Source organism: Mus pahari, chromosome 12 (assembly GCF_900095145.1).
Source record: "Mus pahari chromosome 12, PAHARI_EIJ_v1.1, whole genome shotgun sequence".
Lineage (NCBI taxonomy): Eukaryota > Metazoa > Chordata > Mammalia > Rodentia > Muridae > Mus > Mus pahari.
The window spans coordinates 66,007,177-66,029,959 of record NC_034601.1 but is presented as its reverse complement, the minus strand read 5'-3'; the positions used below and the strand labels follow the sequence as shown (position 1 = coordinate 66,029,959).

At 34.9% G+C, this 22,783-nt stretch overlaps 1 protein-coding gene across 13 annotated transcripts in view; it reads left to right on the top strand.

Annotated features, from left to right (window-relative positions):
- The window catches only part of Robo2 (roundabout guidance receptor 2), a 1,496,637-nt gene extending 1,480,299 nt beyond the window's left edge, over window positions 1–16,338 (top strand). For 5 of the 13 annotated variants that reach the window (XM_029544828.1, XM_029544826.1, XM_029544830.1 and 2 more), the window contains 5 exons: window positions 3,134–3,316; window positions 5,543–5,716; window positions 12,209–12,481; window positions 14,179–14,379; window positions 15,351–16,338. In XM_029544828.1, the coding sequence (XP_029400688.1) occupies window positions 3,134–3,316; window positions 5,543–5,716; window positions 12,209–12,481; window positions 14,179–14,379; window positions 15,351–15,352 (833 nt within the window). In that variant the 3' untranslated portion in view covers window positions 15,353–16,338. The remainder of the gene's footprint in view (window positions 1–3,133; window positions 3,317–5,542; window positions 5,717–12,208; window positions 12,482–14,178; window positions 14,380–15,350) is intronic. The other 8 variants (XM_029544835.1, XM_029544833.1, XM_021209675.2 and 5 more) reach the window with 4 other exon arrangements.
- The last annotated feature ends 6,445 nt before the right edge of the window (window positions 16,339–22,783 follow it).

Genomic DNA, 22,783 nt, shown 5'->3' with positions numbered 1-22,783 from the left:
ATAGATAGATAGATAGATAGATAGATAGATAGATAGATAGATAAATAGATAAATAAATAAAGAAAAACAGCAACTCAGGTTTCTAACCTGTCTGTCAGTCATGGGAAGCCTGGCCTTGGCAGTACTCAGCTTCTCATTCTTCCAAGAGAAAGGGTGGAAATATGTCAAGGAAGAACTTTGTGGAGAAAACAAGAGATTTTTAAAGGACATGTCAGAAAGCATTAAGGATAGATAGAAAGTCAAAGACACTGGCAGTTTTTTTGTTTTTTGTTTTTGTTTTTTTGTTTTTTTAGGGTGTAGCAAACATAGGCATGGATGTTGACACAAAGGACTTGCTGTTGTGAGGAGATAAAGCAGGCTCATTTGAGAGGAAAGAGAAAAGGTGGTTTTCTATCAGGAGGCTGCTCAGAATGCCATTTATATAGTGATTTATATAGTGATGGTGCTGAGACATGGGACATTCCCCTCTGCATTTTACAGGATGTGAGACTAAATTGTTGATAGGCTAGATCACCAGGGTGGAGCCAGGGAGCAGGCACAAATGCAACACACTCAAGGTTTTTGAGCTGGGGGAAAAATTGAAAGAACAAAATGTTAGACTAAATGTATTAATATGAGTAAGTATGACTAAGAACCACAAACAAAACTAAATTATGACTTAAAGTAAATTCATCATTTTACCTTGAATAAAAACACTGTAAATGATTACTACAGAATGTAGCAAAGCATGATATTATATATACCATTATATATGTATCTTATTACATATTATTACATAAGATGCATTCCATTATATACTAAAAACTATATTGTTACCATTTTTATGTTATGAGACGATTACATCATTATTTTCCCTGTGTCTAATTACTTAACAAGAATTCACTAGTATTATATGTTATTTAATAAATAAATAAACTAAATTTTCTAGGAATGTCTAGAGATATTCTTTTGAAGGTAAAATAAGGTCATTGCTAAGACATTATACATCAGATAGACCAATGCATAAAATTTACAATGAAGAATGAAAATGCTAAATGTATATTATCCAGTATGTCAATCTTTATTCAATTTTAGTACTTTAGTACCCCTGTATAACATATGTGAGAATGGAAAACAATAAAAGTCTACTTCTTAGGGAATGTATATGCAACATTACAGTCAAGGGATGAAACCTACGAACTCTATTTTTCCATAGTATTTCTGCAACAAAGAGTCTAAGATAATAGCAGATTGAAGGTGAAACATAACAAAGGCAACAAAGAGCCAAGACTTTTTTAGCTACCAGAAATCAGAGGTGGTAGCAAGTGGCAAAGTATGCTTATGTGGTGGGAGACAGTGCTCTGTGACTACGATACTGCAGAGACTGACAGGACTCCGTCGTATGAGGTCCCAGTGACTCAGAAGCATACCAAGGTTGTGACTGTGATGATGATGAAATCTTTAAACGGAGAAATCTAAGTAAGTTCTTGAGAAAGACATTTAGACAATGATAAGGAAGACAGGAGACACCAGAAAGAGACAAGTTAGAGACTTAAAACAGGAAGCCCGTGGGAGAGAAGAAGGGCATGTCTTTTAGAACCCTGAAACAGCCCGCAGAAGGAATGGGAACGAGAATTCAGGCTCCCGAAGTCTACTCTCAGCTGAAGTTCTACAGTCTTTGGTGACCTCTCACTGAACAGCTTTGGATTTTTCCTTCTTCCCTGTGGCAAAGGGTGGCAGCCTTGCTTCTTCTCTCATCGTGCCCTATTGGTCCTTGGCAGTGATCTTTAGCCAACAGCTCAGAATCCTGTCCGAGGAGGCTTTGTTGATGGTGTCTCTTAGCTCTTAGCTCCCTTGCAGTGGTCTGTGTCAAGCAGACTTGTCTGGAATGTAAAGACCGTGTCCTTGTGCTTTTTCAACTAGAGTCCAGACTGCCTCTCTCTGTTCCTCCTAACTCTATTTTAACATCTCAGATTATCATACTCCTTCCAAGTCTCCTTTTCTCTGTCGTGAAAAGGAACATGATGTCTGTGTCACTGACCCATTCACTAATGTTTTAAATACTTCAAACTCTTATCGATACCATTCTTTTAAAAGGATGAGAATAAAGCAAAAACTCTAGCATATTTCTCTTATTTCTTCACCTATTTCTCATAAATATGTATTTGTATTATTTAGGAAGTCTAAAACAGATTTCCTAAACACATGTTTGTGTCTCCTTTCTAAATATATTAGGGTAAGCTCTACTTGGTGGTTAATTGTATTATGAAATAATCATATAACAACTCAAGTAAATATCATATTAATTATAGTAAATAGTTGGTTTAATCCTCACAGTGATTTTGTTGTTTTTTTTTTTTTAAATTGAAAACTGGCTTTGTAGAAACTGAAGAAAATGTTACTTGTAGTATCTTCAAAGCATTTTGTAAGGAAAGTTATTTACACATAAAGTTGTAATTTTTTCCACTAACACCATGTTTCATTTTGCAGAAAAATCTACCTTATGCTCATGATATTTTTTATATTACTTTTAAAGGAACATTTAGCATTCAAAAAACCGGAGCTATTAAGCTAATTAAAAATTAAAGAATGTATAATAACATTGTCATAAATAAAAATTCAGCAAAATTGTAGTTTTCTTTATGGTCCATGTTGATTTGATATTGTCTTTTTAAATTTGATATTGTTTAGCCATTTTATATATGGGTTTTTATAGTTTTATGAAGAACTTTTAGTTGAAATTCTTGATATAATTGATGGAGTCTGGATTAACTTTAAAGGAACCAATTTCTTCTTTTAAAAACACTGACTTGCTTCAGTCCAATTACTCTTCCTTGATGCACAGCAAGTTGAATAAACGTAGCAAAACCTGTGAGGAAAATGATCATGTGATAATTTAATCAATGTAAGAACTGAACCAAGTGATAATGTGTTTTGTCAATGAGATTCAAACAGATACAGATTTTTAATAGTCTTAGTTCTCTCTTACTTAGAATGTTGGAGACATAGATGATGGCGGGACAAAGAACTCACAATGAAACTTGAAAATAAACTGCGAGGAAATGAAACCGCCCGCTCGGTCATTTTGCACTGTGTTACAGCAGATGAGATATCTGATATAGACAACTTACTGGACCACTACATTTGTTTTTAGGTTCAATGGTAAATGGATGGGGCTCTGCATCTGATGAGGATCGTAACTTTTCTAGTCATAGATCTAGTGTAGGTAGCTCCTCAGATGGCTCCATCTTTGCCAGCGGCAGCTTTGCAAAAGCATTGGTGGCAGCAGCAGATAAAGCTGGCTTTAGGCTGGATGGAACCAGTCTTACGAGAACAGGTTGGTAGACTCCAAGTCAACACTCTTTGCATGAGATAATCCTGTCCTCCAGACGATGACCTTTCCTTCTGTCCTTTCCTCTCAGTGAACCTAACTGCAGACTTTTTAAAATATGCATGAACACAGTTGGTTGGATGCTCTGTTACCAGCACTCTCTTTTGATGCTCATATTTTGGAGCCAAAAATAGGCTCCTACTCACTACCTTGCATCTCTTCTAGCCTTTCTTTTTCTTCTTTCTTATGGCTCTGCTGGTTAACTGCAGTGTGTTTCCTTTTCATATTAAAAAGAAATAGCTGCAACTAAGATTGTCATTAAACTTTCAGTAACTCACACATTGCAAATTCCTCACAAAATCAATAATGAACCTGGTGATTAGAATGATTCCTCTTTTATCTCCACTACCTTGCTCTCCCCCATTTCTTTCTGCAGAGGCACTTTCTGGAAAGGGTTCCTCAGCATGCGGTGAATGGGTCTCAGACTATCTAACAGCTCATTTGGCTGATGGTCCTAATTGTTTGACTAAGATTTTTAATACAGTAATTTACTATTTGTTTTAAAGGATGCTAGCTAAAGATACATCAAAGACAGTTGTGAGTTTAGTAAGATACCTATAGGTGTACTGCTCTTTTAACGTAAATTCATTTTGATTTCAAAGAGCTTAATAATAGCATCAAAGTCAAATTGCATAATTATTACATGCATCTCATGCCACAGGGTGAGGAAAGATATGTGCGATTAACTCTGGTAATGTACAAGTAAATGAGGTTTGGGGAGGGGAAAACAACAGCTTTGGCATGATGTATATGCCCCTATATTTGTATACTTCTTAGCTGCATACAATAGGAAGATAATATTCACATTTACTATGATGTCTTAACAAAATCAACTAATGAAGTATCAAATGCATGCTTCCATTTTAATGGCACTCAAATGGTAAAGAAAAAAGACTTTGAACCTTGCTATATGTTCAGGTTATAAAATTATGTCTTAGATATTGTTGTAAGTTTCCCCATCATTTTTTCTCTCTAACGTGCATTAAATATTCTTCAAACCAAATGTAAGCCTATCTCGGGCATTGCCAAGGTTTAATTTTATATAGCCGCCAAACTAAAATATGTTGTGATAAACCTGGTTATTTGAATTTTCTTGCTGCCCAAGGCATAAGTCAGAATCTTTATGTTGCCTGAGTGCTTTTTGTGGCATTTGCTATAGGCAAAGAAGGGAGAGGGTGCAAGGGAGATAATAAATTAAAAGACATAAGTGCACCAGCACCATGTATGCTAATCGCTAATAAAGCATCAAGCAAAATCGTCACACTGACTCAGGAACGTGTAACTACATATGATAATTTTATATGAAGTGAAAATATGCACAAGAGAATAAATACATGTACATAAACCAGTCCTCTCTTACAGTAATAAACTTAGTATTAAAATAATTCATTGTAGAAAATGGATTCGCCAACCCCTTTCCCAGAATAAATTCCATGTACATATTCTAAGCCATCAAAAAGAAAAAGAATGTATTTCATTTTAAAATGTAGAATGCGGACTGTTAAATAGGGTAATATTGTTCAGAAAACATATATCACATTTTGGTTTATACACTAAGACTGTAACCTGCTACCTTCTGCACTGATCTTAATCCTGCTGAAAGGTAGACTTCATTGTGTATGAACATTAAGTGGTAAGGTCAATTTTATTTATGCATCTTAGCAGACCTTTTGTGTAAAGTTTTAAATGTTATGACTCCAAAACAGTGTTTAGGATTCTAAGAGTGAAACTTGACTATTCAACTAAAACAGTACACAATTCAATTTTTAAAAAAAAAACAAAAACAAAAAGACAAAAAAAATCTTTTTTCTTATTTTGAAAAGTAAATGTGGCATGCATTTGCATAGATTTATGAAAGAATTACCAATATTGTTAAGAGTGAATAAAACTATGATCAAGCAATGGGGAGCTTTGGGTTGGTGGATTTATTTCAGGCTCATTCGCTTGAAATGTTTTTGTTGGATGGGGTCTTCTTAGCTTATTAAAAACTGGGGGAATTATGTGCAACAGGTCATGCATTCTGTGCAGACATGCAGCAGGGTTTTGTACCTTCACATAGCATCTGTGGGTACATTCACTAGGGAATGTAGTAAGAGCAGAGACATGAGGCAAGACAAACATAAAGTATTACAGTGGCGTTCTCTATGTCCATTCCCTTGGTTTTCGTTTCAGGAAAAGCCTTTACCTCCTCTCAAAGGCAGCGGCCCACCAGCCCATTTTCTTCGGACAGTAACACCAGTGCTGCCCAGAATCAAAGCCAGAGGCCTCGGCCCACGAAAAAACATAAGGGAGGGCGGATGGACCCACAGCCAGTGTTACCTCATCGGAGGGAAGGGATGCCAGATGGTAGGTTACTCATCTGAAATTCCTCTCCTCATGAAAAACTCTCCATGTTCTCACTAACTTTCAGTATAGGAGGTATTGTAGATAAGGCGATGTCTCAATGCCTGCTTGTTCAGATACTTGGTCACATGCCATCTTTAAAGAAAACACACTTTTTAAAAATCATGTAAAATTCATCATCATCATCATCATCATCATCATCATCATGCCTCAAGAAAGATCTGCAATTCTACTTTCCTAAGTTTTAGCTCTTCTAAAGATCTCCAGCATCTCATTCTAAGCACAGGAAGGAAACTGTTAGCACAGGTACACTTGGAGAGAACACCAACAATCATTGGGGCTATTTTATTTTATTTTATTTTGAGAAGGCCAAGGATTGATTAAGTTTTGGGTTCACGAATTTCAGAGCTAGTAGGCAGCCATAGTCTCTTGATGAAAAGGCTTTCTTTCTCCCTGGTGTTGCAATATATGATCATAATCTTATAAATAGTGAAAATAATGAAAAAGAGAAACTTTATTTCTTAGTTTTAAAGTCTAGGAAGTGCAAGTTTTGGTGTCCATTAATAGGGCCCTTTATGGCTGCAGGCTGTGGCTTCTTTTGGTAACCTCAAGTGGTAGAACAGGTTTCTCTGGTATTCTTTATAAAGGGCCTGAGCTAACTTCATTACCTAATAACCACAAGGGGTCTCAACTCCCAATGTTATACCAATAGTCAATAGGATTAACTTTAGTGTGTGAATGGTAGAGGCATAACAATTCTGCCCATAAGAAAGGCTAATATTTGTTTTTCACTTAATGTCCAAATTGTAAATACTTTTGACTTTCAGGAGCATAGGGTTTATGCTGTAAATCCACTCCTAGTTATGTGAGTATACCTATGGAAAAAACAAATTTAAAACTGTAACTGTGGGAGTGGCTCAGGGTATAGAATGTTTGTCTACCTTAGAAATGTAGCTCTAGATTGGTTAACCAAAACCCATAAACTGGCTTGTTGGCACATATATAATCCAAATACTTGAGATACTGAGTCATTAGTATAATAGTTCAACTTATTTGACAGGGTCACAAGAAATCAAGACTCCAAACATTACTGTGAATGATTGTCAATAAAACTTTATTGACAGATGAACTAATGTGAGCAACAGTGTTTTATTTAAATCATTTTATTTATGCATAGTATCTAATTTTTGAACATTTCATTAAATACTACTCTCTTCAGGAAGAAATATTACTGGAAGACATACATATACAGTAATAATTCTATTTTATTATTCTTACAGAGTAATCTTAGTTACAATATTTTCAACTCAATTTTCATGTTTATTATAGGCCTCCGTTTTGATGCTCTATAATTTAATATATTTTAAGTATTCTCTGTAACTTTAGATGCAAAGAAAAATTCCTCCCCACTTCTCAAAAACACCTCCTTATGACCTCCTAAATTTATCATGAGAACATTTTACTGAACATCAAGGGGATTAACCTAGCCAAGGTGAAGGTTAGAACCCTTTGGAAATATTCTAAAACATGGCCTGCTGGTTCTGATGTAATTATCAGAGGTACAATTCTCTTTCTGTGCATTTCTGTAACTCAGATTGGAAAGTCCTTGGGCCTCAGACTTACAAGGATATGGGAAAACCTTAGCTGAAAAACAGTCATGGTTTTGATTCTTATTTTTATGGGACAGAATCCAGCTGCCAACTTTGTATTTTCTGTAAATCTCATCATGCTAAGACTCAAACATCAAACATGTTTGTTTTAATATCTCTTGGGTTTCCACATTTTTCCTGCATACTCTGTTTCTTTGGTAATTGTTTCCATGTAGCATGAATGTTAAGGATACAGGTGTTAACACAGGCCTAAAATTGGACATCTTGGGAATCACAAAAAGAACAAAACAATTGCTTACAATGTTCTTTCTGGTTCAAATAATCTGAGGATTAATTGATTACTTTAAGTAATTTTTAGTGTTGATCTTACTCTTTCAACATATAAATTTCTCTCACAGATATTTTCATTTTAAACAAAAATATTAATAATTATTCTTAATCAAATCTATCTGTTTTAGAAGATCATTGTTTAGTAGCATTTACTGTACAAGAGTTTTACACTAAAACTTTTATATTATGGTTTATGATAGTCTTTGTGAGCACATTAATTAAGGTAATTATTGTTGGGTGTTTTCTCAAATATTTAACCTCAACATCTTAGGACAATAATGGCTTTATTCTCCTTGACACAATCATCTTTCAAGGTCAGGTGGCTGTCCTTTAAGTAGTTATTCACACAAGGCTTTAGGATTTGGGGAGATAGGGATACCATCACTCTATATGTATGTGTGGTGTGTGTGTGTGTGTGTGGGTGTGTGGGTGTGGGTGTGTGCAATTGTGTTTTCTGTGTATGTCTGTGTATAGATATTTATGTTCATTCATATATATTGAGGGACACACATGTCTGTGAACTTGCCTCATGTATGTAAACTAGCAGTTAACTCCTCTATTTTGTGCTTTTAGAGATAGGAATTCTCACTGTTCCCTGAGCTCACAAATTGTCTGCTCTAGTTTTCTAGCAAGCTCCAATTCTTGTCTGTTCCGACTAGGACTGGTATTGTAGGTGCTCATCATAGCACCTGCCTTTGTTTTATATGTGGGTGCCGGAGGATTCAGGTCTTCATGCTTGCAGAGCAGGCACATTATACACACACACACACACACACACACACACACACACACACACACACACACACCATTCTCTCTGGCCCTCACTTCCACCAGTGTTAACATTGCGCTTTGTGGATTCTGAATATAGAGTGACAGATCATTGTTGATAGAAGAATGTCCTAACAGTAAGATGCACATGCCACTTTTCATGGGTCATTGTCAATATTACTGCCTCCTTGTGTCAAGGTACCTTCTGAGGAAAGGAAGTAATGTTCTCTGTGTCCAGTGAGAAGAATTTGGAATAATGAGAAATATCAGGTTTTTTGTTTTTTGTTTTTTTCCCAAAAGCAATGTAAAAGCCCATACACATTTACAGACTTTCTTGTTTCTTTTATGGAATATCTCATCTAAGCAGGGGTTGTAGAATCCAAGTCATCGATCCTTGAAAGAAATACCCCGACCAATTCTGGACCAAGGATGGTAGACAGTTCCCCCTTAAGGAGTTCTCCAGAGATTATGTTCTCTCACACTGTATTGTCTCTTACCTCGTCTGTAACTCCCAGTTTAGACAGAGATTTCTTGTCTAGATATGCCACAATATAGCTTTCTGAAATTTCATGAGCTCGTTGGTTCCTCTGTTTAAATATTTAGTGAGCATATATTATAGATATTATCCCTCAGTCTCCTGGACCTTATATTCCAGTCAAAAAACAGAGGTTCCGACCAATATAAATGCATAAGTGATAATATAAAGTACTCTGATGGTGTTTCTTGTTATGGAGAGAAGAAAGAACAGAAATTGTAAAGTATTTTGGAGGTAATGTTTTAATGTAGGGTTATCAAGGAAAGCCTCAACAACAACAAGACATACGATAAAAGGCAGGAAGAATATAAGTAAAAGAACAATGTTTACATTCAAGGAAAGTTCAATCTAGGGGCTGATACCAGATGTTAAAAGGCTGGTGTATATTTGACATTTTTTTTTAAAGGAAAGCAAGACTATAACTAGAGCAGATAGAAAAAAAAAGATGAAATATGACGCTATTCAACTAAGAAAGTAGCAATTGTTTAAGGACCTGTAGTAGGAGAAAATCCCTGGAAGGGTGTGTGTGTGTGTGTGTGTGTGTGTGTGTCTTTGAAGTCATGTTAGTATATTTTGTATTTTTAAGGTAAAAGAGTGGCATGATATTATATTTTTTAATTCAAAAATGTCAGTCTAGATTTTGTATAGGCAAGAATAAATGGCCCAAAAGTATAAAAATAGAGACAGTTGGAGATCACAGAAATAATAAATAGGGGTGCTTCATGGCACCCTCAGTGGATCAGTGAAAGCAAGCAATAAGAAAGGTAAGATATTGGAGATGGAAACAACTGGATCTGAAAATATAAGTTAATGTATGCCACAAAGAGAGATTCAAAGACAATTTCATAGTTTGGGCAAAGGTGTAGACCGGAACTCTACCTGAACACAAGGATAAACACAGCCATAGAACCAAAAGTCTTCATGGGATGTTGCAAAGCTGTGTTGAAGTATTAAGTGTAGACTTCTGAGCTGGGCTGGTTACTGTGGGCACAATTACATGAGCTTAGGAAAAGAAAGGTTCAGACTGGAGATGCTTGATTGCTTTTTACTCCACCCTCATCCATCCCCCATCAGCCCACATTCACTTACCTGAAAAATAAATGAGAATAATAAGGTACCTATGTCATTGGACTGTCATGGACTGACAATAGCTAACCCACAGTGGGCCAGTGAGATACTCTAGTGAATTGGCTTACTTGAAATAATTCCACAAAGAATTGAATAATAAATTTAATTTAAGTAAATGCATTGGATTATATAGTTTTATTTTTTCCATAGTCATTTGTAATTCCATCCCTTTCCAGTTTATTTCAATGTGCATGCAATATCCTTTATTCTTAGAAGATAAAATCTCCAAGGATATTATACAATTACCAAGCTATATAATTTCAAGTCAAATTAAATAGGCATCAGAATTTTAGCTGCCATAAGCAAATGCCATTTTGGCCATTCTAGAAATTAAACAGCTCAGATGGTGAATAAAAATCAATGACAAGATATGTTATTTTAGAATTCAATACAATCCTTTCCCCTCACTGACAGACTAAGCCCAATATCTCAAATGAAATAATTAATTTGCATTCACAAAACACACAGCAAAGGAAACCAGTATCAAATGTAAAAGAAACACCAAACCCATTAGATTACCATGCAAATAGATAGCATATTATTGCATTAGATCTTCATTTTGGAAGAAATGGTCCAAATGCAATCCTATTCAACCAGACAGCATCCCCTTTCTCATCAATGATTAGCAGCTCTTAATCTAAAATGAGAACACTCATAAGAGCTAAGAAGAACACTGCTTCAATGTGGAATGCCGAGAGCATGTGCTCAATAAACCAGTAAATTCCTTCCAATGGCAGATAAAATTTTGCTCATAAAACAAAGGATAAATCTTGTTAAAGCGAACAATTGAGCTTTTTAAAAAGGTAATTGGCTTCTTGTGTACAAAATATTTAGTTTTACTTTTCTAATTTCAACCAATATTATTAAAAAGAAAAACATGTTTATAAAAAAAGGAATGAGAAATAATTGCCCACATTGAGTAGAATATCCTTAATTCGTTTAATAAATGTATACTGCATGATGTATAAGTTTTATAAATAAACAATATAATTGTCTAATCCAAGGATGAGCCATGAAATTTACAATAGTTTGTAAAAAAAAAAAAAAAAACTCAGATGTTAATGAAAAAAATGAATGGTTAGAAGAATGCAAAGTCCTTAAGCATGTCATATTAGAAATAATAATAGAAATATATAAAATATAAGATCTCATAATTAAAGACATTCAAAATATAAAGATAAATATCTGAAAAGTTAGGAAAGGAAGATGAAAATTTAGCTCATCTTCAACTTTTATGTTTTCTTCATTTCAAAAGCTTAATTTTAAAAGCTCTTTCAGATTACAATTACACCACTCTGGACTTGTCGAATCACCTCTAAAAAGTTCTTTCTAAAACTTATCAAGTCCATCTCAAATTTCCACAATACACTGTCTACACTACTCACCCCACAGCACATTCAATCTGTGCCCTGGGTATTAGTTATTACTTGTTCAAATTAATACAAGGGAAGATTATAATGTATTAGTTGTAACTCATTAGCTAACTCATGAAACGGACAGGCAGAATCAGTCATCAGACAAATGTTAATTGCATTTAATAATGTTAGCTTAACCCTGTGACTGTTGCTCAGTGTGGTACACACTAGTGCAGAAGTCATATACTGTGCATGATATGGCCTACGGTCCCTTATTTACAGAGCATAATCTTTCCTATGGAGATCTTTAAGAGCACTACTCTTCTCCATGGTGTTTACTAGCACAGCTGCTAGAATCTGTAGTGATTTCTTTCCCCTCACACTATTTTCCCTTGAAAAGGGGGAGATTGAATATAAACCACAAACTGTCCTTTACCTTGAATGCCAGCCCTTAGTTTGCTGATGAATATATGATCCCTGTTGAACAGATGTATGAAAAGAGTCGATTTTAATCTCAAAGACAAGATGGCAAGAAGATAGAAGACAGATCAATAACATGCATTTTGAATAGCCATTAATTGACTTTTATTTTCCACAATCTTTTGCATGGATGATATTTGTGAGAGGGCAAGGGTTTTTCAGTTTTGGGGGAGTTTTTGCTTTTGTTTTTGTTTTTTGTTTTTCTCATTTTTTTTTCCAACTTGAACTTATACTTGTAATTTTTTTCATTAAATCTTAGTTCATTCTAAACGTTATTCAAAATTTTTAGATCTTCCCCCACCACCAGATCCCCCACCAGGTCAGGGTTTAAGGCAGCAGATAGGACTGAGCCAGCACTCTGGTAACGTGGAAAACTCAACAGAGAGAAAAGGAAGCTCTCTAGAGAGACAACAAGCAGCCAACTTAGAAGACACAAAGAGCTCATTGGATTGTCCAGCTAAAACTGTTCTAGAGTGGCAGCGTCAAACCCAGGACTGGATAAACTCTACAGAACGCCAAGAAGAAACTCGGAAAGCCCCACACAAACAAGGGGTTGGATCAGGTGTGTGCTGCACAGTCCCAACAAAGTGTGACTGTTATCACTTATTGTTTTTCCTACCAGGTGTATTAGGAATGGCAACTGTTTAAGGGCATCTGAGTTCACCCCAAATAAGTTTAAACTGAAATTCTTCAAAAGCTTAACAGCACACAGTCAGTGGAGACCTATTCCACAAGTTAACCTTGTAGAAGGTCTTTGAACTTAGAAGCCCCCAGGAGACATCTGGAGTGCTCAGAAAACAGCTCAATGTTTTTATCCTTTAATATCTATACTGAGGTACTTTTTTTTTCCAAGAACACTAAATTTCTCATTCTTCGTCAACTTAATATCAACTTGAAACTGATTGATTGAAGTAGTCAGTCACTTGAAAGGGAGTTAACATCTTTCAAAAAAAAAAAAAAAAAAGGAGAATTAATTCAGATCACAAAACTGCAGAGAGATGCACAATCAGGCATCCTAAAATTAGAAAAGATGAAATTGAGCTCGTATGTTCTTTACATGACTAAATGAAATTCAGTGTTAACATTTGGATGGGAAGATCTCTTATTTATAAGAAAAAATTTCCTGGAAGTTTCATAATATAAACTTCATAATTCCTGTTTCAATATTATTTGGTAGAGAAGTAAGTCTGTTGCATAGATCTATGGTTTGGGGAGCATTCACCCTTGCTTAGTGTCTACTGGACGTAAACACACAGACACACTTCAAAACAGCATCCCCTTATAGAGTCTATATTCATTTGTATCTGTCATGACTAGGTTTGTTCTCACCTCATACATTTTTCTTAACTACATCATGTCAACATGTGATGTTAAATTCTTAGAAGGTTTATTTCATCAAAGGACCAGGCATGACAATGGCAATATCTAGATCTACTGAGATGTTTTGGAAGGTTACCAGCTTTTAAAAAACACAATGTGCCCTGTCTAATTAAATAATATCCAAGGAGTGAAATGATAGATTCAATCAGCAGGTTGTATTCACTTAATCACGACATATATCCAGAATACTGCAAGAAACGATAGTGGGTATACCAGAGATGAGACATAGAAAATCTCTGGGATAAAGAGAAGCACAGATCTGCATGTGGATTATAACACTATTTTGGAGAGATGCTATCTAAAAGGAACATAAGTACCTTTAGTGTTTTGTTCTCTTTTAATGAAACATGGAACTTTTCACACAATGGATTTCTGGCTCAAGAAATATCAAAAATTTAGGAAGCTTATTTAATGTCTATCTATATTCTAATCTAATTCTATATCTATATAACCTATTACTAATTCTATATCTAAGCTGATTGAGAAAATATTTCCATAGTCTAAGAAATAATTTTCTTTGGTCTTAATGGGAAAAATTAAATTGAGCTTCACTGACCTCCAAAAATAATTCTCAGACATTGTTTTTGTTAAGCAAACTATGGTTCTCTTCAGCAGATCTCCATTGCAATGACTTTAAGCCTTGCAAATACTATGTTGTACTTATCCCAAGATCTCTTTTGATTTAGACTATTGAGTGTGTGTTGTAGGAAAAAGGTGCCTGCGTGTGCAAATTCCTTTTAATATCCAGAAAAGATTCAGCTTCCGACTTCCCATTTTGCTGGAAAATGAAATAATGAAATTACCTCTAAAACCTGGGTTTGTGTTTGGCACCTGTGCTGCCATTCAATTCAGTCTTCTAAGGTTTGTTTTCTTTTTCAGAGGAGTCCCTGGTGCCCTACAGCAAGCCCAGCTTCCCATCTCCTGGGGGGCACAGCTCATCTGGAACATCCTCCTCTAAAGGGTCCACTGGCCCTCGGAAGGCCGACGTGCTGAGGGGCAGCCACCAGAGGAATGCCAATGACCTTCTTGACATTGGATATGTGGGCTCAAATAGTCAAGGACAGTTTACAGGTGAATTGTGTAAGTTTTTTGAATCCTTTCAAAGGTCTTTGTGATTGAAAAAGAATATTGGGCTGATGGGATCGCTATATTAAATACTCTGAGTGATAAAATTTTATAGCCACTAAGAAAAACAAATTCAATTATTTCGCTCAAGATTGGCCATAAGTTTAAGAGATAACTGTTTAAAACAGTCCATGATGCAAATATTTAATTGATATTTTAAGTTGGTTTAAAGTATATAAAATTCTTTTAATGTAGGTAATTAGTTTTAATACTTACAAGTAACATACAATCTATTTGGCAAAGGGTGCTTCACCCTTTATAACTGACTGCAGTAAAGAAAAGGAAGCAAATTGCCCAGTTGAGAATTTTGGTTACTTATGATTGCAGCTGGATGTACTATCGATGTCTTAGTTCTGAGATTAAAAAAAGAAGAAATTATATGTTCTTACCCCTCTTAGTAACTTTTATGAAGCTTTTCTAAAAGCTCCTTTTACTTGAGTTAGTTATTTTATTCTTACATTATAAAAATAAGACATTTGCAAATTCTTAATAAATCTGCTTACATATGTGAAATGTCAGTTGACTAGTGAATTCACATCAGTGTTGTGAGCTAGTTCATCCTGTGATGACGGAAAACTACTTATAAAACTGTAGTGTTCCATATGAATCTGAATCACTACCATTGACTGCTGCTATGTTTGCTCTCATGGTTTGTTTATAACTTCTGTTTTGGCTCCCGTGCATTTTGACTCTTTTGTAATTTACTTTGTGGTATCTGTAGGCTGGTAAGTTCTTTAAGGAAACCTCCCTGTGCATCCCATGTCTGCGAGCTTCCTGGTAATAAACTTCAAAGGAAGTTATTTAAACTCACAAATGCCATAAATAGCTGAGAATCTCTATATGCTTCGATTTTATTGCTAGTCAAGAGAGAGGAATATTTAACATACGAGAAAGCTATATTTATAACATTTTCTTCTCTTTTGCAGAGTAACTGAGAGGGGATATACAAAGATGCTCTGAGGACCATCAGGTCCACACTCATGGAAGTGATAACATTTAACAGTGCAATGAACAATTTCTTTATTTATGTACTATTAAAAAAAACTGTAAATGCAATGTAAAGACACACAGCCACACATATTCCACAGTTATTTTCTTGTGTTCTTCTCTTACTTACACCACCCACCTTAACTCTTTCTTGTCAGGAGTATATAAGAAAAAGAAAGAAAACAAAACTCACCCTCCAGGAAGAAAAGGATTTTCCTCTGTATATAATTTCTTTTGTGCATTGCTATGCAAGCTCACTCTTTTTAACTCTGTTGATATTATTGTCTGTTCTGATTGGTCTGTTGTACTATATGTGAATTAATGGGCTGTGGTGCCATATATTAACTTTTAATTGTGTAACTTTTTATGTTTAAATTTTGCACTGCGATTTTATTTGGTGATAAGCACAAATCTCTACTCCTCATGACATGAAGAAAAGATTGAATGTGAAGGGAGTTTTCTGTACTGTAAGTTAGGTTGGATAATGCTGGTGTAACCAATCCTGTTAGATGGTTTTCAGTTGGGGGTGTAGAATTAGGAAGATCGAAGGAATGATGGTGTTGGCAAAGTCTTGAAACAACAGATATTGAGTCAATTTTAAGAAGCAGAAAGATGGATACTATTGACTAAAGCAGGGGTCAAAAGAAGGGGGTTTAAGTCTAGACAAAGTATGTAATAAAGTATGGTGGTAGCAAAGATGTACTAACTTGCTTTAAAAATATTATTAAAGTTTTATTTAGAATGAACTTTACTTGCCATTGTAATTAACCCATCTTAGAATTACAATGAGCAAAATAAAAATCAAGGTGTTTCAAGAGATCTGTATTTATATTACAGCTTTTAAAAAATAGCAGTTTTGAATAACCATAATTAATCTCTCCAACTCATTAAGTCAGACTATAACATGGAGTTCTCCAAGGAAACAAAAAAATGAACTCTAGAAATTCTAGCAAATAGTTAAAGAAGCAACTTATTCTTAGGGCATACTCAGCTACTCTTGAAAATGAGCTCAATTGCAATATCTTGTTCATCTTTCTAATACATGTACAGTACATATTAGAGGATGTAGGCACATCACTTCAGTTCATTTCTTTTTTTAAAAAAAAAGCAAATTAATGCATTCTGCATACAATTTTGTGTTTCTTTTGGTTAAAATGTGAAATCGATGCCACCAGATGTATAGCCACATTATAAGTGCTTAAAGGCAGTGCTCACTGTATGTTCAGTTTCCAGTTAGTAGATTTATTGGACTCAATATTTTCTGGTACATTCTCAGAAATTGGCTACCAACTCAAATCTGTTTGACCCATTTTGAATGAGTAAATCGGAAAGAACAGTCAAAAGGGAGAAAAAAAAAATGCATGTTTATACACTTTTTAAATAAAACCAAATCTTGTAAGTGGACATTAGTAACAGTGTCCTGCCTCATTTGTTTTCACGACTCTGAGGACAAGGAGTTCCTCAACATCAATTATGTATGTTCAAGATAAATGTGACTTTGAAATGTATGTTAGCTACTGTACATGTATGTAAGTCAAGTAGATGATAGCCTTCCTGAAACTACCACTTAAAATATTTTCCCATGTGCTGCTTACACAAGGTTAAATTCTAGTTCAGCAAATGATTTTCATTATTTTTTTCTTATGATTTATTCAATAGATGGTACCTAGAAAAATATTCAGTGTGATGATCCATATATTGAGTGTTCAAGTAGGGGATATTTACATTGGCAATACATACTGTGCATTATTGGTTCAGATGCCAATTCATACGACATTATCATAGGAAATGGATAATATAAGAACATGGCTCCAAGGGTCCTTCTCCACAGGCAAGCATAGAATTTGAGGTTCTTCATGGGTCCCAAAATTTGCTTAGTGCTATATACTTAACTGTTTTCTTCACTGAAGAATCAAGCAATTCTGACACACCTTTTAACAACTTTCTGCCATCAGTGCCTGAATTTTATTGAAGTTTGTTGTCTCTGGTACAAGGCAATAGGGAAAGCTGAACAGTTTCTGTGGGGGGAAAAAAGGTTTCTGTAATTATTGTCAATTCTAAGTTGTGATGAATATAACTTTTCATTTATACAGTTCCTTATTTCATGGTATCTATTTAAAAGCATAGGATCTTTTAAGATATACTTTTAGTTGTGCTTTCACTGTATGTTCATGAGTAATATAATTTAGTGTAGAATTTTAGTACATCATATAATGGTAACTGACATTTGCATATTATTATCAAACCAAATCATAAGAGATAATATCTTCAGATCACATGATGGCTTACATAACAATTTCAGGTTAAAGCCTGATGTCTTTCTGATTGTCTTCAGTATATGATAATAAGCAATTATATTGTGTCCATACAGTTTACAGACTGTGATTTCTGCAAAATCTTCCATCTGATAGCTACCTTTTAAGATGAAATAAGCTGCTATGAATTTCAGGCATAGGCATACTATCAGCAATAGAAAGCCTTCGTCATCTAGTTATTTGAACAAATCCATTCATCATCAACCATCAGATTAACTGGGGAACACATACCTCCCTCATAAATGCTCTATCTCTTTTCGTCTTGTAGTTGATTGACTGTGATAGGAAATCTGCTGAGTTTACTCATCTGTGGGCCTGAGCAGAAACATGTGTAAGCCATCAGAAGTAAGTCTGGGTGGGATCAGGTACACCAGTGCCCCAACTCAGGTTTACCAGTGTAAAGAGTAGGATTTGCGTACCCTTTCCCATGTCATTTTACATAAGCAAGTTAGGAGACTACAGGGTTATGGAAATAACTGTTTCCTTCACAGGATTTGGAGCAATCTCATGGGAGTGCATAGGACAGTCAAGTCCAGTGTAAACACTACCAAAGGGAAGGAAAGCCTTGCTTCGACTAACAGAGCAGCTTAAGTATGCTCTGTGTTACAGCTTAATGCTCTCCATATTCAAATCCCGCTGTCAATGGGATTTAAGTTGCAAGTTTCTTTGTGATTTCATGGAACACAACCAAGTTCTACTTAATACCTTTATGCAATTTTTTTCCATTGATGAAAAAAGCAATATCCACATCAATGAGTGCCCAACTGCGGATCACCTCTCCTAAAAAGCGATCTTGTCAGTATTGAAGAAATGCAGAACCATAACTTTCACGACTAATGTCATTTTGCGCAACTACTTCTATATATTGTGAAAAAGGGGTGGGGCCGGGGGTGCGTGTATTTCCACATTATCTGAGAGGTGAATTTATTTTTGTGTTGCTTTGTCCTAATGGGTACTTCAAATGAAACACCATACAATTTTAAATGACATGCAATTTACGGATATTTTTTACTCTCATAACATTAAAAGCATTTGTTGTAATTTTAAAGTGTTATAAGATAAGAGATTCTGTGGTCGTGGGTAGACTTTTTATACTTTGTTTTATAGATGGATTTTTTTTTCACTGTAGCTTATTTCAGTGGACAAACAGTATACAAAATCTCAATGTGTTTCATTTGATATTGTTAGATCAGCAAAGAAATTGGCATAAAATTGATTCATAGTATTGTCAAAGAATTGTGTGTTGTGTATTCACTGGGAAAAATAAAAAATATATTCACATTCCAATTTTGTAAAAAAAAAAAAGCCATTTATGTAAACAAATTTGTCTGTGGACAAACCCAAAATAGATCCTTGTGTCACTTTTAGAATTCTGTGACTAGTTTGTGGCCCAATATTCATATTTCTTTTTTCCAACTCAAATATGGATAAGAAGTGCTTGGTAAGAAGTAATGTTGACTACATAGTCATGATTAAAAGACAGCAATAAAGGCTGCAAGTATTTGAAATTATATATCCTACTCTGTCAGCACTACTTTCCATATCTATCATATGAAGTGTAGATAGGCAGTAAACGGAAGGGAATGGTTTGATCAACAGAATTACTCTAAGTAATTTCGAAAGGTAAGTAAATGCAACTGGAAGCGAGTGGCCTTTGTTTGTTTGTTTGTTTAAAAATATTAATGATGCATCTCTGTTAGGACATGTATCCATGTCCCTTAAAATAATGACCAAAGTAACAATGAGAGAGAGAGAGAGAGAGAGAGAGAGAGAGAGAGAGAGAGAGAGAGAGAGAGAGAAGCAACAAACAGACAAAGAGACAGGCAGAGAAACCGAGAAACTTGGAAAATTCATTTAACCTTGAAATACTCACTTAAAAATATCTTAAGGAGCACATAGTAAAGGAACCATGTAATTCAGTTCCATTGACTTACCTAAATGAGGAGGAGGGAATTCAACACTACGAGAATAAATAATGTATATAGTGTAATGAAATTATGTATATATGCAAGTTAAAAACAAAATATAGCAGCTACTCATCTGTCAAAGATAGAAGGATGAGAATACCACCATTGTATTGTTAAATATCTGCTGTGAAAAAAAATGAGACAAGGAAACTGCAAGAATATTGAAAGAGTGAGTGCACACATGGTTTCTCAATTATTGTATATATTAATTCAAGTAAATGTATGCCAGGGTTATAAGAAAGCACACACACAAAAGATAATACAAATTCCTTCAATTTGTGAAAACATACTTTGTTTTCTTTATATAGGAGAATAGCAGATCTCAAACAAAATTTTCCTTCCCAGAAGAAATGTGAAGTAAAACCAAATCCTAACAAAAACAATGGATTTTAAGCACTAAAAAGGAAAGAACAGCTTAAAAAGTTTAGCTAATAGGTTCAAAGTGCACACACACAAACTATAAGTTGAGCCTTCTGTATAAATACTGAAAGTACTGGGTGATAGGTATGTCATAGGTGTATTTACTGCTATAGCTATATGTATTATTTAAGACTGATCAGGATTGTTCCAAGCCTTTTGATTATCTAGTCAACACATTTTGGCTTTGCAGAATGTGTTTGCAGAATAATGAGTGAGTGAGTGAGTGTGTGTGTGTGTGTGTGTGTGTGTGTGTGTGTATAAACAAACAAGATTGTATGTTTTCAAGATATCTGATATTACCAAGGTTTCTGATTATATACTAATACATATAATATCTGCTATATGCCTAATTTTTATGTTATATATTTGAACATATGCATTATATCACATAGACAAATACTACACTCAGTCTATAACCTTGAGTGAAGACTACATCTATCTCAGACCACTGCAACTGTCATTACCTTGTGCGAGTACTACCACAGCACCCTAAATGGTATGCCATGCTAGATAAAACCTTTCGGTAAAAGGCAACATCATTTTGACAATTTATTCTGGTGTTTTTCTAGGCAATATTTTTTTAATAATTTGTACCCTACTTATCTGGTTCTTTGTTTACTCATTCAATTTGCCAAGAGAAATAGTGATTCTGAGCTTAAATTAAACATCAAGAGCACTTGAGAAAAAAATACCTTTGTCTTCAGAAGTAGATTAATATCTTCTGTTAAATCTTGCCCTGGTTTCTAGGAAAGCATCATTTGATTAATGGCTTATGCTAAGAGAAAAGACCAATAAATAAAGCTTTCAGATACATTCCCAAGAAATAAACTTTATGCCAACTTTATTCACATCTCCCACTACACTCACATTATCTATGTTCCTAGTCATTCTCACGATAGTCTCTGAAATATTAGTATATATTTAAAAATAAAGAACACAAGAATTTGAAGCTGCATCATTGAATGTAAAGATATTTCTATACTGCTTGACTTCTTTACAATGGCATTCAAATATTTTTTAAATAATTAAAAATTACATGTATTTATTTATGTGTACACACACGTTTCCATACATGTAACTGAGTGTGTACATTTGTGTATGTGTGTACATTCCATGGCACATATGTAGAGAACAGAAGACAACTTGAAGTATCAGTTCTCTCCTACCATGTAGATTCAAAGATCAAACTTGTGGTGTCCTATTGAGCCACCCCACCAGTGATGGTGTTCATCTTCCATGACAATAAATTATTTTTCTTCAAGTCCCTTATGGCATTAATAGTATGTGAAACATACTTTGAAAAATAATCTCATAGGAACTGTATAATTGTTTATGTCCCTAGATGTCACCCAAGAGTGTCAAAGGCACCCATTTGTATGTTTCCCTTCTTCCCAGGGTCATTGGCCACCAGCACATGAGGAAGAAGGGAAGAGAATTGATGAAGACCATTTCCAAATGCCAATGAGTACAATAGAAATCACAGACTTATGTTCAGGATCAGTTTCAGGGAGACAGATCAACTTTAATCAGAATGAATCAAGGGTTATAATAGTTTGGGGGAAGCAGGCAGGAATATCCAGGGTGGACAAAGGTCATTGGCTGAAGGCTAAGCTACTCCTTAGCATGGAGAGACATTCCAGTAATCTCAGGTGCTTGCTGAACAAGTACTTATTGGGAGAAAAGAAACTGAACCTGTAATCTAACCAAGGCTATGTGACATTCCACAGTGAGAGGGTAATAGGATTTTGAACTTCCCAGACAAGGTCAGAGAAGAAGAAATGTGGTGGTAAAGGGAGCCCTCCACTTTGTACCACGTTCAGAAGGCTGTCCTGACAAGGGTAGACTTCAACCTTAATTATCAGGGCAACACCCATTGTATGGCATGCCTTGCTATTTTTTATTTTAAAGCAAATATTAAGACATGAAAGAAAGAAACCATAAATATCAGCTCTTCTATGAAGATCATGGAAGATCATATTCGGTGGGAACATAATTCTTTAAGCTGTTTCTAAGACTGAGAAAGCTGTGTGTTGCTTTAGCCAACGGTAGGATGATGGGCTATTCTTTGGGCATCCAGCCTCCTTTTGATTCTATTGACTTTTAAGACCATTAGGATGTAGTGCAATCATTGAAATACACCAATTAGTTTTCACTAAGCTCAACTCACAGTTTCCCCAGTAGAATTTTTTTTTTAGACTAGTGTCTCCTCACTCTCAGATTCTATGTCAAGTGGAACTTTGCTAAAAATAATAGTGTGCAGCATAAAATTTAGGACCGGAATGTTATCTCAGCAAGATAATTACAGCTAAGTCTCAATAAAATTTGAAAGAGAGCAATTTAGTAATGGCAGAAATCGGAATACTCAGAAATATATAAATGCAGAAGCATAGTAGAGAAAGTGGAGAGCTATAATTACCTGGCCCTTTACTGTCCATAAGTACAAAATGATGGAATAAGAAATAAAAGTAGAGTTGCAGGTAGATTTAATTTAATTTACCCAAATTGTTAGAATAACAACAGATCATTGCAAAATAGATTTAAAATATTCCAATGAGTGTGATTTCAGAAAAAAAGGTTAGTGGTAAATATTACTCTGATAAAATTGTGGGTCATGGAAATGGAATCAGCATAAGGATAAAGGTACAGCAGTGTAACGAGTCATGATCTTAA